The following is an 18,868-nucleotide window of genomic DNA, read 5'->3' on the forward strand; positions in this document are numbered from 1 at the left end:
GTCCAGTATTTTACTATCAAACAGTCATACTAAACAATAGACTCCTACCTGTATTTCTAGTTCTAACCTCTCACCCTAAGACAATCATGATTATTCTAGTATTACCTCAAATATATCTATCACATATGACACAAATCACTAATGACAATTCCTACAACTATAATTCAGTCCCTTTAATGATACACCAATACATCACTTTTAACTCAACTGTGCTCTCAGTGTCTGGCTTATCACCAAGTACATAACAAGCATTGAATGTGTACAAACTGAATATATAAATACACCCTACAATATAAAGCCATGAATTATACAGCTTGATGTCTACCAATTTAACAAATGATCACAAATTTTTAATATCATATTTATATAAACTAATTTAAGAAAATCAAGTAGAGTTTAATAGTTGAAGAACTCAACTAAAAATATGATGGTTTTAGCTTAATTTTTTATTACACTATATAAAAAAATTTCTGGGAAATTTCCCAGCTCATCAGTTTCCAAGTAATACCTGGATTCTCGAACTCTCCACATGCTGCTCGTAAGGTTTTTAATCAAATCTTGAAGAATTTCCTTCAAATATTTATCCACCTAATGAAAGCAAAAGGATAAAATGAAAACTGTAAAATTCCACAACCCAGTATTTACCTTCCAACAACACTGATCACTTCATTATAAAAGTGACCCTGGGCCTCTCAGTCTGCAAATCTCTCACCATTTTGCAATAACTTGATAGATGATTCTTTTCCATAGTGTATGGGAATTAAGTCTAATCACGTGGGCTTTATACAACACAAAGCCCACTGTGACTCATCTTGCTACTCTGGCTTCTAATTAGTCTAAGTTCTGTTCCTTCGCATACATACAATACCTCTGCAGTCCAACCTTTTGTCCATGGCAATTCGGAGTGAGCACCACTCAAGAGAATTTTGACTACTGTCTGTCTTCCATGTCCCCAACCATCCTCTTAAGGTAAATCATGTCTGACAACTCATTACTGCCCTGCTCTATTACACTGGATTTCAATGGCAAGATGGTATCTCAGTGGTCTGCACTCTGGTACAAAAGTAATACATAATGGTTCAGAAGGAAAGTGAGTTTGATCTAAGCTTTGGTGATAACAAATTAATGGCAGATTAATTTGGAACAGTAGACTGCAAGCTAAAAGTAGCTGTGCACCCCTATAACCTAAACTATTTGAGAGGCTGAGGCAAACACAAAGGTTCCGGCCCAGCCTGAAACAGATCAAGATCTTGTATCAAAATAAGTTGTTTTTTTTTTTAAAGGGAAATATCATCAGTGGTAGAACACTTGCCTAGCACATTTAAGAACCTGGGATCAAATTCCAATATTGGGGGTAGGGGGTGGGAAATGTGAACTAAAAAAAAAAAAAAAAATCATTTAAGAATTTTAACCAAAATCCAATTTGTACTATTAAAACTACTTTTGCTGCTATATAGATAATTAAACATACGACATAGAGAAGGAAAGGATGATGGCGATCTACTCATCAGGAAGAATCAGGGACAGGAGCAGGTTCAAGGGACACATGACAAAAGCAGAATCAACAGAAACGGTGGCTAGATTTGATGTGAGATTGGGGGCATTATAAGACACAGACAAAAAAAGGAAGATATCAAGTTTTCTGGCTTGGACAAATACATGAACAGTGAGAACAAAGGAAAGGTGTCTTTTCAGCTTTTTCCTGGACATGTTACATTTCTGGGACATGTGAGTAACAGTCCAGTGAAGGCGTGACGCAGGAAGTTAAGTCTGTAAACAGGGATGGAGGAGAGGTCCTGTCTGAGCCAGGGAAGAACTGAGTAATACCATCACAGTAAATGAGATTTGTGTGCCCAGGAGTTAGTAAAAGAAAGCTAAGAGGACAACAGTATTCAGAGACAGTTCCTGAGAAACCTTCATATCTGAAAGGAGGACTTCAGCAACCAACAGTCAGCTTCCAGAACCGAGGAAGACAACGTAGGCAATTAACTATTTCTTTGTCTTCCCAACTAAAATAACTCTTTAAGCATGTCTGTGACCCACTCTCCACGGCATCAGTGATCCCTGTAAATATATAGTACTCCATTTGTAAGAATACACTATTGTTCTTTTTTTTAATTGGGTATTTTATTTATTTACATTTCAACTGTTATTCCCTTTCCCAGTTTCCCCTCCGCAAACCCCCTATCTCCTCCCTCTCCGCCTGATTCTATGGGGGTGCTCACCCAACCACCCAGGGTGGTGACCCTGGCATCCCCCTACACTGAGACATCGAGCCTTCACAGGACCAAGGGCCTCTCCTCCCACTGTGGTAGCCACCAGAAAGCCCCAGGTGCCAGGAAAATAAGAGGTTCCCAGGACCGAACAGGGATGAGATTAGCTGAAATGCCCAACAGAGAGGAGGGAGAACTGTCGAGAGCATACGCAGAGGTTAGACTAGTGCTCTTTTAACTGTCTATCCAACCAGTGACACTATGATTGCCTTCGCTTTTGAGATCTCAGTAAATATTACAGAATCACTCAAAGAAAAAGCAAACAAGCAATGAAAGGAAATAAATATACAAGGGGCAACTGGTGCTTGGTTTAAATCCTGTGTGGTACCACAGGCAAGCTACAGAGGTTTCCTAACACATAGGCTCACAGATACTTGCCATTGACTTGTCAGTGACCAATGCATTCCAAATGCTGGTCATAGCTTGTCGAATTCCAAGGTTGGGATCAAACTGGTATCGATAAAGTCGAGGAACTAGTTGAGGCAGAAAAGGAGCCAGTTGTTCTCCAGCTCTGGTAGCAATTACATTAAAACCAAAAGCAGCACCCTGAAAATAATAAAGACTAACTTATACATGACTGTCATAATAAAATGTTAACATAGTAAGTACAAAAAGGCTTCAAATATTCTTTCTCAAATTACCCCTAAATAGAACCTAACTTAGTATTCCAGCTTTACCAAATAATGACTAATGTGGTAATCTGGCTCTCAGATACAGGTTTCAAAATTAACTATACATGAACTGGCACTACAAGGCTAATGTAACAAGTCTGGTTTTGGAGTAAAAGAATAAAAACTCAGTAAGAGATAGGGGTATGTAATTCAGTAGTAGAGCACTTGTCATGTATACATGATGCCAAGTTTGTTCTCCAGCAAAAATTGAAGAAATGAAATAAAATAACAACTTACCTTCCTGGAGTTCCACATTGCATGATGATTTGCCAGATTCATAAATTTATATACCAGATCTGGCTGACTGAGATCACTTGCCAGAGAGCAAAGCTCCTTGTAAGTAGAAAGGCCCTGACTTAGAAACAAAAAGAAATACACAATAAAATATTTTTATAGCTATCTTTGGCTTGACGTAAATTTCAGCATCAATATTACAGGGCTCTTTTAAATTCTATTTTCCTCAGTTACTAAATACCACAATCATCACTGAGGAGACTGAAAACTAGTTTGAGAAGTAAATAAAAAGTCATATACCTCAATTATCAGTAATTTCTAAATCTTTCTGCCAGTAAATACCTGTTGCAAATTAACTGTGAAATACCTCCCATAAGGTCAAGTGTTTGAGCCTATGGCTCCCAGTTCATGGTACTGTTTTGGAAGGCGGTAGGATCTACAAGAGGTGGATCTTTGGTGTATGGAGGAAAGAGGTTAGGAGACAGAGTCCCCTGCAGTTGCACAGCCATCTACTGCCATTCCTTCCCTTCCGTGACACACCTTACAGCCTCCAACTGTAAACCAGTTTTTTATCAGTTATTTGATAGTAACAAAAACAATACCTAAAATGTGCCTGCATGTTCCATGGAAGTAAAGCTCTTGGTGGCTCTGGAGACACCTTGAAAGTTCATCATGTTTATGCAATCTCTCATAACCATGAGTGATTTGAAAATATCTCTATGCTAAATTTCATCTAGGTATAATATAGCATTTTGTGAAAAATTAGCACCTTTTTTTAATTCGTAAAGAAGCCAAGTACAGTGGTTTGTACCTCTGTAGTTGTACCAAAGAATTCAACTGAGCCAACTAGTTTAAGAACAAAGATAAAGAGACCTTTGTTCTTATCTTAAAGATAAGAACAAAGATAAAGAACAAGATAAGAAGAAAACAAATGGAAAAGCTCAGAAAGAATTTAGAAAAACAAGCATATAAAAAGAACTTTGAATATGAAAACAGGAAGATGTAGGATAGCACAGGACAGATAAACCACCTACAATATTAATATTCTCTTGTTCCAAATGTCACAGGAAGACAGAGCAAGTGGCATATGTTATCTGGCAATTCTTAGAAGAAAAAAATGACAATATAACTACACTGAAATAATAATGAAAGAGGGACAACATCAAAATTAATTTAAAATACTAAACAGGCACACTAGTCAAACACAAAAAGTATTCCCAGAAAAAATTTAGATGAATTTAACGTAGTTCTATGTTGCAAGATGTCTACTCAGGACTCAGCTTCCTAGAAGCAGACAGTTCTAGACCTAGTATCAGTCTGAGAACTAACTTTAGTCTTTGAGGTCATGGCCTCCCACAAAGCAGCCTGCCACAAATGATTACTCACTGGCCAGGCATAAAGGCCTAAGAAGTATGGCAAGAGGCCCAGGCTCTGTGGCTCGAGGGAGGCCGACACCCCTGAAGGGCCACGCCATCTAGCCTGAAGCTCCTCAGGAATCCAGTGTCCAGTGAGGTATGGCTTCAGGCCAACAATGCTCACTGCTCCCAAAGACAATCCTAAGGGTATTCTCCAATAATCTTCCAGCATACAAATCTCTATCTCAGAGGCCAAGAAAATCTAATCTAAGACAGTTGGGTTTTTTCCATGTCATTTTTATTTATCCATCAACAAACAATATTCCTATTCTCCCTTAGTTGATCAATGTGTTTAGATTTAGCACACTTACCCATCAGGTGTTTTGCCAAGGCCACCCCCTTGAAATACCACTGTCTCTCCAGAAACTTCATGTTTGACTCTAAAACAAATCAGAAGAATTTAAAATTAGCTTCAACTTTTCCATACCAACAATAAACAATTGGATATAATCCATTTGCAAACTGATAAAACCTGTGTCTAGTGTATAAAAGATATAAAACTATTCTTTCCTACCAGACTGCAAATTTTCTAAAATCAAATATAAGCAAAAAATTTCTCAGATTAATTATAGTCAATGTGTCACACATAAAAACAACCCTTCCCTCAAGGAGGTAACTAACAGAAAGCAGCAAGCAATTACAAAGCCAATCTCCTTCCATGTACTCATCAACATTAGACTATGAATGACATTCAAGTTTCTTCATATCACACCTTAACTTTTTTTAGCCAAAGGTATTAAAATGTTTTCTAATCCAATGCTTTAACTGTCATAGGACCATTAAGGTATGAAATTTTCTTAAGTAAACAGTATACACTGGGAAAATTAAACTGTTTACAATCATTGATATGCAATGCCTTTATAAGTAGAAGGTGGAATTATCCTTCTTCCATATAATATTCCCAATGTCTTAAGTATTCATATCTGAAATGTTAAATTCACTATACCTTTTGCCAGTCATAAGTGTTTCTACAAGTGTAGACACCAATTCTTGTTGATCTTGTTCATTGCCCAGCTCATAAACCAACCCAAGTCCCTTTGAGGCAACATCTTGGCTGAGTTCTACAAAAAAGGTAGACAAAATTATACTATCCTACAAGAAATTTGTTTCGCGGCCAATTATTTTCTTTCAAGTAATTCTCTTTACTCTAAAATGCTACAGAAGTAAAAGATATAAAAGTAGAAGCACTCTCAATTAACTAAATCAAGTCAATGAACAAGAAATCCTCAATTAATAAAGATGAGAATCATGACCATAAACTAATAAAATACCAATGAACTACAGTGTCACTATAAAAACCACAGTATCAGAGTATAAACATATATTGTTTATATTAGAGATAAAATACTCTCCTAGGACTTTAAGACAGCTATATTCCATTTTAGAAAAATAGAGGCAATACTAGTCCATGTGTTCTGAATAAGATGTTTTAAAACTATTATTTAAATTTCTAACATATTCAACTTCTCCTGGCTTTAATAAAGAGGAAAAAGTAATTCAAAGTAGGAAGACTTTAACACTAATGTTAAGGCCTAAGCTCCATTAAAAAAATGTAAAGTTCTAATTTATGTATAAGAAAGAATATCTATTTCCTCTACTTTAGAACTTTAGTGGAAAGATGGTACTGTGGTAGTTAATATTGGCTTTTGCCTTAATACAATTACCTTTAATACTAAAAAAATTAATTTTTAATTCTATTGCAGAGAGTCTTACTATCTCTAACTCAGGATGGTCTAGAGCTCATGATCCTCCTGCCTTTTACCTCCCATGTGCTGGGGTTAAAGGTTGTGGCTAGTTTTGTTGTAGTGACATGGCTCAAAAGGTTTTGGGCTCTAATTCATTCACTCACGCTTTTAAAATTTTAAATACAAGTACACTGAAGGTGACAAATCAAGTATTTACCAACAACTTACCATCATTTTCTGACAGAACTGATACAAATGCGCTCTGAATTTCTTTAAGATGGGACTGAAAGAAAAGTAAAGGCATCAGAACACTGAAATTCTACCTCCTCTTCAGGAAAACATGCATCTTGCTGGTAAGGTACACAGAGGCCAGAGAGTCTTAGGACCAAGGCAGTCATGACCTTTCCATGCAGTGAACGTCACAGGCGTCCATATCACCGTAACTTGTACCATACACAGGTTGTCTAAGCATTCAGACTGACCACTGTCCCAGTATGAGCCTGCCCATTCTTATCCCTTCTGGTTTTACATCTTCACATTTAGATCATTTTCTTGCCAGTATTAATCAAATCATCATCCTTCAGTGCCTCACATGGTAATTATTTCAAAATTTCTGCTACCCTTTAATGATTCCATACTTCATATACTTTCTTCCTGCTTTTAATTCATAAACACTTTGGGATCCTTACTGAGTTCATCACATATCCAATGAATGTTATAAAACTCACCTTCACTTCTATGTGGGTACTTAGTTTTCTCACAAGAGAAAGAAGCCAGATGCAGGCTGCTTGCCTGACATGTGGGTTGGGGCTGATGATATGTTTATTTAAAATAACATCTAAAACCCATGGGACAACATCATTCACTTTGGCACCTGAGGAATAAGCAAAGAAAGATTACAATTAAAATACCCAAATATAATTTTTTTACAAAATCATATTTAGATCAACAATCACACAATAACCCAATGTTAAAATCCAAGTGACCAAGAATGTCCAGAAGCTAATGTAAGCTAAATAATCTTTTAAATTATTCAAATGACTCTAGTTTATTGGATAAAAAATGTATCCTAGCCTCTTCAATCTCAGCATTTTTTTTAAATTGAATCTTTCTAAACTAAACTTCCATCTAAAAGCTGATCAATAACTTTGGATTTCATTTCGTCCTCCAAATATAACATATTTGTCTGTTTCCCCATTACTACGCAGTTTCGCAATCCCAGCAAAATGCTGACTTGCTTTACCGTATATGTATTCGAACAGAAGCCTCAGAGAACTAGTTTGGCTTCCACCAATCACAGTACAGTCACCCTACATACACTACCAGAAAAACTTTTTCCCTATTTCTTTTAAAGTCTCTCTATGATAGATGACAAAATAGTAGATGAAGATATTACTACCGAGTTAAATGTTAACTATAATACTAAGCACAGCAACTGTTTTTCACTATGGATACAATTCACAATAGTACTGTTACCATGAAAATATTCTTATTCAATTTTCCCAGCTAAGAAGATAAAATACAAATACTTTCTGATTTTTCTTTTAGCTTTAAAGAGTAAAAACAAAAATCCTGGTTTGATACTAAAATATATTTCAATTCTAAATTTAAATCAACTGAAAAAATATTTGTGTCTGTGTTTTGGATTTTTTTGTTTTGCACTATTGTTTTTTCTTTAATTGTTAATATTAGGCTTCTTCACATTTTTTGTGTACATGTACACATATGTGCACATACATGAGAGCTCATGCCACAGCGTGCATGTGGAGGTCAGAGGTCAGCTTTGCAAAAGCTGCTCCTACACCGTGGGGTCCAGGGATAGAACGCAGGCCATCAAGCTTGGCAGAACTTGCTGAGTGTTCTCACTAGATCTTGTATTACTTTTCTTTTGTTGTTGTTGGTTTTTGTTTTATTTTGTTTTTGAGATAAAGTCTCACTGTGTAGCCCAGACTGACTCTGATATCATTACATATCCCACATGTTCTCCAACTTGCAATCCCCTTGCCTTAGCTTTCCAAGTGCAGGAATTACAAGCATACATCATCTTAGTTTGAAATCTTTGGATCTGTTACCATATGCTCAAGAAACACATACATGTATGATCTCTCAAATGACACAGTAACTAAATTCTGTTGTACTTCCAGGACTAGCAGAGGACAAAGAAGGCTCATTATATAGTAAGGAATTAGACACAAGAGGCTGAGAAAGTTCTCATTTTTACGGTCAATCTTTCCTTTTTTTTTTTTTTTTTCTTTTCTCCCTCCCCCTCCTGCCCCCCAACAGGATCACATTACATAGCTCTGGCTGGAACTTGCAACGTTGACTAGGCAGGACTTGAATTCACAAAGATCCTCCTGCCTCTGCCTCCTGAATGCTAGGATTAAAGGCATGCACCACCATGCCCAGCTATGTTCAATCTTCTTTAATCCTTCTTGGCAGACCAATTAGTAAGGCACATATTAGTATTTGGGGAAAACATTACTTTTGCAACTAGTAGAGAAGAAAACCACTCAGCAAATGTAAATCAATTAGGTAAGTATTTGATACCAGCAGGAGGTATATATTCTTCTTCAGTCACCAGCCAGGCATCTCGGGCAGCCACAGAGTTAGTTCCTATTGCAGCACTGGTAATGGCTTCACCAATAGTGAACTGAAGTTCAATCTGCTTGGCCTACAATGAAAGAAAGAGAAATATCCATTTCTATAAAAGAGCTGCTTGACCTCTCAGCAGGCTTTATTTTATTTTATTTTATTTTAGTCCACACTAAAGCTAACTCAGTGATGCAAAAGAGGGTGAAATAAAGGAATGGAGAACTAAGGAAGGCAGATTTCTCACCTTCAGGGAATGGCTTCTAACCCTCAGCACACAATTGCTACGCGGTGGTTTTTAATTTTTGGAACCATGATAGGTTTATATAAGAGGTTGGGATAATTCAAAGGTAAAGCCTCAGAGACATCAATGCACATTATAAAGTTTAGTCTCTCACATGTCTGATCTAAACTGCTCTGGGCCTCAAGAACGTCACTGTTAAATGAGCACAATATCATCATTCCCCTCATCAGCCCGTAAGGAGCAAATGATGTTAACTTAGAGAACACTTTCACTATAATAATTGCACACTGAATAGTGGCCACTATATTTTTATAAAAACTCTTCACGCTCTTCCAAAAGGTCCTGAAAAAAAAGTAGAGAATGAAAAAACAAATATAAAATGCTAAAACTTGGTAAATCTACATCAAAGGGTATATACAGAAGTTCTCTGCATTATTCTTAAAATGTCACTGTAAATTTGCCATTATTTCAAAGGCCAAACATTAAGAATTCTGTACAGTTACATACTCAAATATTGACATTTTCATTTAGAAATTCTGATGATGTTTTACAAGCAGCAATCATTGTATCAACATGGAAGTGGATCTGCCTTGGTACCCTCTGGCATTTTCCTGTTTACTGTCAAACATTTTAACATAAGAAAAACAAGGATGCGATAAAGAATGGAACGTGCATGTGGGACATGACCACGGTGACTACACAGAACAGAAGGTTAGGCCACTGTAATTCTAAATTTAGTGTGTCAATCTTCATGGAGCATCCATCTAGTACTTCTTAATCTAGAAAAATAGGGCTGAAGATTTTAGATCTCATCATCTCTGGTCAAAAGCTTCTCTGGGGACCTTAAGAGCTGAGAAAAAGTATTTTAAGAATCTTCATCAGGAATTAATAATTGATTTGTTTACCTACCTGTTAATTACATGCTTCCTATTTTTGATACCATAATTTGTATACACACACACACACACACACATATAAAATCAAAACTTTATAGTTATATTTAGGAATGTTAAAAGTACCTAAGTTTACTATGCACTGAGTAAATAGGTAATTAGTAATTAAATAAAACAAGTTCATGAGGGAGTCATCATTTTGTTATTCTACTTTTGTATTCATTTGAATAAAACAATGACATTAAAATCATGTTAAGAATCCAACAATGTTGGCAGGAGAGAAGGTTTAGCAGTTAAAAGCACTGGCTGCTCTTCCAGAGGGCCAAGGTTCAATTCCCAGAACCCACATGCCAGCTCACAAGGGCCTGTAACTCCAGCTCCAGGAGAACTGATACCCTCACACAGACATACAGGTAGGCAAAACACCAATGCACATTAAACAAACAAACAAATAAATAAAATCTAACAAGCTTTCATTAACTTAAATACAACTGGAATTGGCATTATTTTAAAAGAGGAGGCAGAAGAGGAAAAGGAAGAGGAGGAGGAGGCCGCGGCGGCAAAATTATGCTTTTTTCCAAGAGGTTACAATTAAACTGATGTGATGGTTTGAATCGGAATCACTCCCATAGGCTCATATATTTGAATGTTTGGTCCCCAGTTGGTGGAACTGTTTGAGAAGGATTAAGAAGCATGGCCTTGTTGGAGGAAGTGTGTCACTGAGAGTGGGCTTTGGAGCTAGGCCATCCCAAGTTAGCTTTCTCTAACTCAGGACTTATGGGTTTGGACATGAGCTCTCACCTACTGCTCCAGTGCCTACCTGCCTGCCTGCCTGCCTGCCTGCCTGCCTGCCACCATGACAGTCATGAACTCACACTCTGAACTGTAAGCCACAAATAAACTTTCTTCTGCAAGTTGCATTGGTTGTGGTGTTTTGTCAAAGCAACTGAAAAGTAAGTAAGACGTCAGCATCTGGTGATGATGGCATTAGTATAACTCTTTGAAAACATTATGTAAGAATGGGGAAGCAGCTCATCAGAGGAGTATATGCTTAGTATGGGCAAAGCCCTGGATTCACTCTCCAACAGAGGGGAAGCAAAAGGATCTAAGCTTGAACTTCAATACCAGTTCTCTTACTCAGCAATCTCAATCCTTACATCTTTTATCCTCAACTAACATTTATCTCCTTCCTCATCCTTTGAGGCTCAGCAGTAACTTCCCCTACAAGCAGATTATACCAGAATTCTTGGACACAATCACACACTCCTTTAGTATTCTCCTTCATTCTATGCAAATATATCCCTATTCACTTACTTCTACCAATATTTATGAGCGTCTACCTTTGCAATCATACTGCTAGACACTTGTATTAATGATGAGCAGAGCAGACCCTGCCTTCCATGTATGGTTAGAAGGTGTGATGATGCCATAACAAAAAGGTTTCCCATGAGCATCACAACAATCTTGAAAAATAAGTACAAGGTTTTCAGAAGGTCAGAGCAAAGAGGCTGGCACAGGAAATATGAGAAAATGTGGAGGATCACCTCTAATGTGGGTGGAGGAAAGAGTAGGTCATGCTAAGACACATTAGAATTTACTAAGTAGAGTACTTTTCCCACATTAGGCATTAGCAACTCAAGAGCAACTAGAGTTCGAGCCCACAATCTCCACAGATGGCTAACTGGTTTCTTCTATTTATACTACACCATGGTTCACTCAAAAACAATGAGAGTCTTTTCCAGACATGCTTTTTATAGAGCTATGTCTAACACAGTGACAAGCCTAAAGCTCAAACTCAAAATTAAATACTTGATAAAGAAACAAATGTTTAATTTTTTAAAAAATCTCAGATTTTGGGCTGGAAAGATGGTTCAGTGCTTAAGAGTACTGATTACGCTTCCAGAGAAGCCAGGTTCAGTCTCCAGCACTGCACTGGCTGGTTCTGTGTCAACTTGACCCAAGCCGGAGTTATCACAGAGAAAGGAGCTTCAGGTGAGGAAATGCCTCCATGAGATCCAACTGTAAGGCATATTCTCAATTAGTGATCATGGGGGGAGGGCCCATTGAAGTTGGTGCCGTCTCTGGGCTGGTAGTCTCGGGTTCTATAAGAAAGCAAGTTAAGCAAGCCAGGGGAAGCAGCCAGTGAGTAACATCCCTCCATGGCCTCTGCATTAGCTCCTGCTTCCTGACCTGCTTGAGTTCCAGTCCTGAATTCTTTTGGTGATGAACAGCAATGTAGAACTATAAGCTGAATAAACCCTTCCCTCTCCAACTTGCTTCTTGATCATGATGTTTGTGCAGTGTAGCCTCCCCCAGCCTTAAGCAGACTGACTCAGACCTATGTTGCCACTGTGATTGAGACCACCTAGGGTGGAGTCTTCCCACCTAGATGGTTCTATTGTTCTGTTCCTGTGCTGCTCCTCTTCTCCAAGACATGGCTACCAGCTACCTGCCACTGCTACCCGCTGAGAGGCTGAACCTATCTTCCAGAGATATTCCTGAGATAGCTGACAACCTGTGGAATTGGCGACCTAATGCTAACAGCTCTAGCAGACTAAGTGCTAACAACTTGACAACAAAGCATCAAGAAGCCTGGCATGGCAGGGGATGGGCTTTCCCCCTTTATAAGCACACACTCTTAGTAAACATTGGGCCTTGATCAGAAATCTGTCTTGGTCTCTTTCTTCTCTCGCTGGTTCCTCCCATACAGCTCCAGCCTCCCACTCAGGAACCCATTTCGTGTGTGGCCGAGGGTGGCTACAGTGCAGGAATAAAAACCCTGACTAAGACAAGCACCAACATAGTAGCTAATGACCATCTGCAATTACAGTTTCAGGGGATCCAATGCCCACTTTTGGTATCTGTGGGCACTACATGCGGGTGATAACACAGACACACAGACACATAAAAAGTTAATAACCTCCCAATAACAAAATTCTAAAATCTGATAATAAGCAAAACAACTAAAAATGCATTTTATTTGAATAATTAAAAATATAAGTACCTCCACAGAATCCATCAGACCTTGCAAAAGGAGTTTCTGGTGGGGAAAAACCCCATCTCCAACAGGAAAATAGCCCAGTGTTTGGATTGCTCGTTCTTTCATCTGGAAGAGCACAGAATCTTTTTTTAATTTTAAATAAATAGCAGCTTTATTTCAAAACAGTACTTCCAAGATGACAGGAAGAGGCAATCTGCCTCATATACTGATGCCTATGTTGTTACAAAAGCAACCAATTTTACAAGATTATATCTACAAGACATTAAAAACAACAGAAAATTGAGCCCATTAAGTACCCATACCTACAAAAATTAAAACGAAAAAGAAAGCCTTAGGCTTATCTTTTAAACTGTCAAGGTTGCCAATGTGGTTTGCAAGCCCAGAGGATCCAGGAACAAATTATCTCTACTACCCAGTAGCCTTTAGGCACGCTGTATCAACTCTCTGAAACTCTTTCGGTGTCATCTCACAGAGAAATGGCAACTATGCCTATTTCACTCTATCTTTTAAAGTCTTAGTTTTAATACATGAGAAACTTATAGCATACCCCATGGGCAAGCTGCAGCACTCATCAATGGCTGATGATGACTGGTTAAAAAGAAAACTATGTGGTGTGATTATTTTGGTTTTAAGTAGCAGCTAAACCAAGAATATAATTACAATATTTTTTAACTTATAGTAAACTGGTACTTTTCTACTCATTAAATTATCTTCCTCTTCAACATCAGGTACTTTAATTATAAAGAATGCCATAAAGTCTATGAAAACAACTATCTCAACTGAAACTGCCACTGTTCTTTCCCTCAGATTATTCATTCTGCTTCGAAAGAAACTGGCTGTAAGAAAAATAAGCTTGAGAACTGCCCTAAAATTATACAAATTGTGTAACTGATTATTTTATTATCCAGCTTTTATATGACAAAAATGATTCTTCAATGAATTTTTAATTTTACTGAAAGCCTAACTGTTAAGGAGTTAGAATGACTAGGTCAAAAGATAACATATAAAACAGTTTATACAGTCTCCCTGATTCAAAAGCAAATACAAAGTTTATCAAAGTTTCATCTTTATCACTTTTTAACACATTAGTAAAACCTTACTCAGGCTGCAGTGTGCATGGATGGATACAGAAAGATGACTATACTCTAACTTGGTTTTGTTAGTTTATACAACTATGAATAGAAAACACAGAATTCTAGAAGAGAAAGAAAGAAAAAGGCTTGCCTTGTTTGTTTCTTTACTAGACGGAATTCTATTGAGTAAGCTTTCTACCAGGTGCAGTTTAGTAAATCCAGACCCTTCACTGGGGATCGGAAGAGGACCATTTCTGCCGATTTCACCCAGGGCTGTACAGGCAGCAATTGCCAACAGAGGTGATGTACTGTCTAAAAATGAACCTGTAAGAATATTTAGATACAAGAGAGTGACATACTAATTATTCTTATGATTTAAACCAATTAGCCATGTATTAATTTTTTTTAAGGCAGCATCAGAAAATCAAGGTCTATAATGTTTTCTGATTGACCACTTGTTGACATTTATGCACTAATAAGACACCATGGCAATAATGCTTAGTGTCCTTGAATGTTAGTGTTTTCCCCATAAGTGGCACCAAAATATAAAAACATGTTAGACACACACACACAAAGATTTTCATTTTTACTAAAAAACAAGAAATTATTTTATAGAAAAGCTTGTTCCTTTAAAGTGCTACAAGAAGAAACAAAAATACCATATTAAAATTTTTTTAAAAATCAAAGTTTGAAGTAGCCAAGCAAACCAGTTCACACACTGACCTATTGTTTCTGTAGCACTCCGAATGATCTCCTCTTGCTCAGGCAAGAGGTCAGCATCTGTCTCTAGGTCACGCTGCTCTGCCATCCTCACTCTCTTCTTAGCCAAGTATCTTCCAACAGTGAATCCCAAGGCAAGCAAAGATCCATGTTGTACCTCAGGGCTCTGAATTTAACAATGTGACAGCACTGTTTCTTTTTCACACATGAAAAGATACACTGAAATAACCTGTTAGGATAATGCCCCTGATAAACCTAAGGCTAAAAAAGAAAATGTTTACTCTGGCCTCTACTGGAAGCCAATGAATCAAAATTAGGCAATGGCAATTTATAACAAGAGTTTCTAACATAAGAATGCTGAGAAATTAAGCTGAATCTTTACTGACATCCAGAGTTAGATACCTTAATTTCATATAACCTCCATCTATGGAACAGGGATTTTTAAAATAAGCTTCTATAGTCCTTATACTTCCTTATTTAATTTTTAGTTTTTGAGTGTTTGCCTGAATGTATGCTTTTCTATCATGTTCATGCAGTGCCTCCAGAACCAGAAGTCGTCTTCTCCTCCCTGGACAAGGAGTTGCACATGGTTTTGAATCTCCATGTGGGTGCTAGAAATTGAACCGAGGCTCTCTCAAAGAGCAGCCAGTATCCTTAACCACTGTGCATCACTTCAGCCCGTGATGCTGTCTTTTTATTTATATCACTATAGAGCTAACTATCATCATGTTCAAGGATAATTTCTCTTCTCTATACTGCCAACAAAATACAATGATCTGTCCTTTTTCTAGTTGTTAAAATCTTCAAATACAAACTTTATACTAATCAAGTTTGCTTTTTTTGTAGGTACTGTGATTAAGTGGTAGCAGTGATGGGGCAGGGAGAGCTAGTAACTCTGAATGGCAGGAAGTCCTAGGGATTCCCAACTAATTACCTACCACAATGTGTACAGCACCTAAAAACAGTACTTTTCAGACAAAGAGTTAAAATCTGCTAAATGAAATGAGTAAATCAGCACACTTATCTCAAGTATTACTTATAAAGGCTAAGAATTTATAAGTTTACTTTACAAATGGAAAACTAAAAACTAGTACAAATACTTTGTAAAACCCTATCACCTACTGAAAAAGAATAGGGCCAAGCTATGATGGAACATGCTAAGGCAGAAAGATCTCAAGTCTGGGGGCAGCGACAGTTACACCGTGAGACGCAGGCTCAAAAAGATCTAACAATCAGGTATATCCATCCTTAGAAGTAAATTCCCTAATCCAGGAAGATGGTCCTATGAGATTCACCTATTTTCAGAACTGAAAGAAAAACAAGGTATTAAAAAAAAGTCAAAATTTCATATATTTTTTCACTGTCTTACAGGCTCAAAGGAGGAACTGATCCTTTCTAGCAAACCTAAGTTCTGGCCATAACAGTACTTAGCTCTGAAGTGTGATAAATCTGTAGGAACGGAAAAAAAAACCCCGCCTTTATGATTAAAACAGTGCATAGACTTCAGAGACAGGTTCCTGTGTTTTCTTAAAATACAAAGTTATTTAAATAACAAAGAAGAGTGAAGATAAACTGATAACATACGTGATTGTCTTTTGTGGCCTTTATCAGCTGTTCTATCATTGACTTTAACTCATTTCCAGACACTGTTGACACAACCACAGAATAAAACAAAGCCGCCAATTCACGCATTTCTTCTTTACTGCTACCCATCAGACTCTGAGCAAGAGAGAAAAGAAACAGATATGTGATGCATAATCATCTTCCTGCTGACCTCTGACACTTAAAATTATAAAAGTCAATGATATAGCTTAACACTCAATCTATTGATATCCATAAAAAATAATGCAAAAAGCTATTATTTTTTTTAAAAAAAGACTCTGCAAGGCTTCAATGGACAGTTACAATACATATGGCCTTGGTTAAACTAAGTGTTTACAAAAAACAAAAGCAAAAATAATAAATATGGGAAAGAGGCTGGCAAAGGGATGGTAATACGGATGGGAGGAAGATAAAAGAGAGTAAGGGAGAGAAATATCAAAAAGTATTATGTATGTATGATATTATAAAAGAACAAGCTTAATATATTGGAACTGGATCTAACCTGAAATCCTTCTTCCAGCAGCCTAGCCTCCACAATACCAGAAGTACTATAAAAGCTACAAAGGGAAACAAACAACAGTCCTACTCAGCTGGGACACCTATCAATCACAACAATGACCAGCAGGACAAGGTATGCATAAAGGTGCAGCAGCTGCACTCCCCATACCCATGCCAATCGAGAGCTGCCTAACTGGACTCAAGACCCGTTCAACACAAGGGAAATTATCCCTGGTACCAGAAACCTAGTCAACTACCTAGGACTAGTGAGGTCCTAAATTTTAAAAGAGAATCTACTATAACCACTTACACCAGGATAATTCCTAACTACACTCTAAATCCTGTCCCTATACCCAGAGATAAGTACAGCTATCATGTCTCATCAAAACAGCTTCTCTCTATAACAAATGGAGGCCATTATAGAAAACCATGACTGAACGCAATGCACATAAAACATCGATGGATTGTAGGGAGCTCAGCATGAATGGATGGATACATCTGCAGCACAGTTGCTGTCTCGTCAATTCACACAAATGCAAACAACAGGGTTGATGAGTAGGGGTGTTGAAAGAGCGAGAATACCAAGACTGCCTCTCTTCAAAATGATAGAACAGACAAGACACAAACAGTGACACTATCAACAGAGACTCTACCACACCAAGAGGGAAATCTTACTAGGTCCTACCCCTAGACAAAAAACTACAGGCAATCAATGATTGCTGAGGGAGAATTACCCACTCCCAGGGATGAGCGCCCTGACTGCCTATCCAATACAAAGTGGCCAGCCCTGAAATCACATACACATAAAAAACAAACATCAAATTATATAAATATGTGTGTATGTACACATATATACATGCACATACATATATATGAAATAATAAAAAAAGAGGCTATCAATTTGAAAGGTAGAGAGGAACATGGGAAGGGCTACAAGAAGAAAAAAGGGGGATGATAATTAAATTTTAATTAAAAATTAATTAAATTTTATGGGCTGAAATTATATATAAAAATCTTAGTTTAGTTGCATTTTCATAAAGAGATACAAAACTTTAAAACAGATAAAATAAATATAGTTGATTTCAAATAGAGATCAGAAACCTTTTATCTAGTCACTGCTGAGAATACTCCATTATGCCACTGCAGTTCACAAAAGCAGGCACAGATAATACACAGCTGTGTTCCAATAAGATGAGATCTATGTCATGAAATAATGTCTTCTGTTATCTTTTTTTCAACTATTTAAAAAATATAGAGGGGCTATAGTTGTAGATGAGAGGGAAACACCTATCTACTATATGCAAAGTCTTGTTTCCAAAATTCAGCATAAATTTTTTTTAACAATGTGAAAAGCATTATTATCGTGTAGACCATAAAACGGAAGATAAAAGAGAGCATTACAGGCCCTAGAATCAAACTCATAGTCTGGTCTCTCTTCATATCATAGAAAACTTTTACCTTCTACTAAGAGATCAAAATTCACAAGATTGGCTTAAATTAAAAAATATTCACAAAGAATGAAAACCCTTCTAAAACAAGAAGCACTTTTAGGAGACCAAATTTTTTCAAAAAAAATACAAAACTCGTATGTCTTGACAAACTATATTCCTATTTTCCCATCCATAGATTTTCCTGTAACTCAGGCTAGTTTCCAAAAAGAACTGTATTACAAAGCACAATAGGTATACAGCTGTATGAGCCATATTTTCACTAAAAAGTCTAATCTAAAATTCAAATTTAACTTACATTTTTATTTGCTAAACCTGGGAACATTTTTGGTGTTACCCTGGAAGAACAACTCTCACCTAGCTGGCCATATAACTTAGTACTACCCACATGAAGGGTGGGCACTGTAAACAGAGGCACTGTGTCTTCCACATCGTATACTTAACGTATACTTTCTCACTATTACATCTCTTCCATGTAATACAATAAAACTCTTTGCTATAAAAAAGAAATCCCAAGAACAA

The 18,868-nt window shown here is 37.1% G+C and overlaps 1 protein-coding gene across 4 annotated transcripts in view; it reads right to left on the bottom strand.

Annotated features, from left to right (window-relative positions):
• The window catches only part of Ecpas (Ecm29 proteasome adaptor and scaffold), a 118,551-nt gene that overhangs the window by 24,701 nt on the left and 74,982 nt on the right, over nt 1-18,868 (bottom strand). For all 4 annotated transcript variants that reach the window (XM_021159333.2, XM_021159335.2, XM_021159332.2 and 1 more), the window contains 12 exons: nt 16,383-16,517; nt 14,802-14,964; nt 14,230-14,402; nt 13,009-13,110; nt 8,826-8,949; nt 7,007-7,152; nt 6,507-6,561; nt 5,540-5,654; nt 4,905-4,973; nt 3,182-3,299; nt 2,652-2,819; nt 509-588 (listed from right to left, as the gene is read on the bottom strand). In XM_021159333.2, the coding sequence (XP_021014992.1) occupies nt 509-588; nt 2,652-2,819; nt 3,182-3,299; nt 4,905-4,973; nt 5,540-5,654; nt 6,507-6,561; nt 7,007-7,152; nt 8,826-8,949; nt 13,009-13,110; nt 14,230-14,402; nt 14,802-14,964; nt 16,383-16,517 (1,448 nt within the window). The remainder of the gene's footprint in view (nt 1-508; nt 589-2,651; nt 2,820-3,181; nt 3,300-4,904; nt 4,974-5,539; nt 5,655-6,506; nt 6,562-7,006; nt 7,153-8,825; nt 8,950-13,008; nt 13,111-14,229; nt 14,403-14,801; nt 14,965-16,382; nt 16,518-18,868) is intronic.

This window comes from Mus caroli, chromosome 4, assembly GCF_900094665.2.
Source record: "Mus caroli chromosome 4, CAROLI_EIJ_v1.1, whole genome shotgun sequence".
NCBI classification, from domain to species: Eukaryota; Metazoa; Chordata; class Mammalia; order Rodentia; family Muridae; genus Mus; species Mus caroli.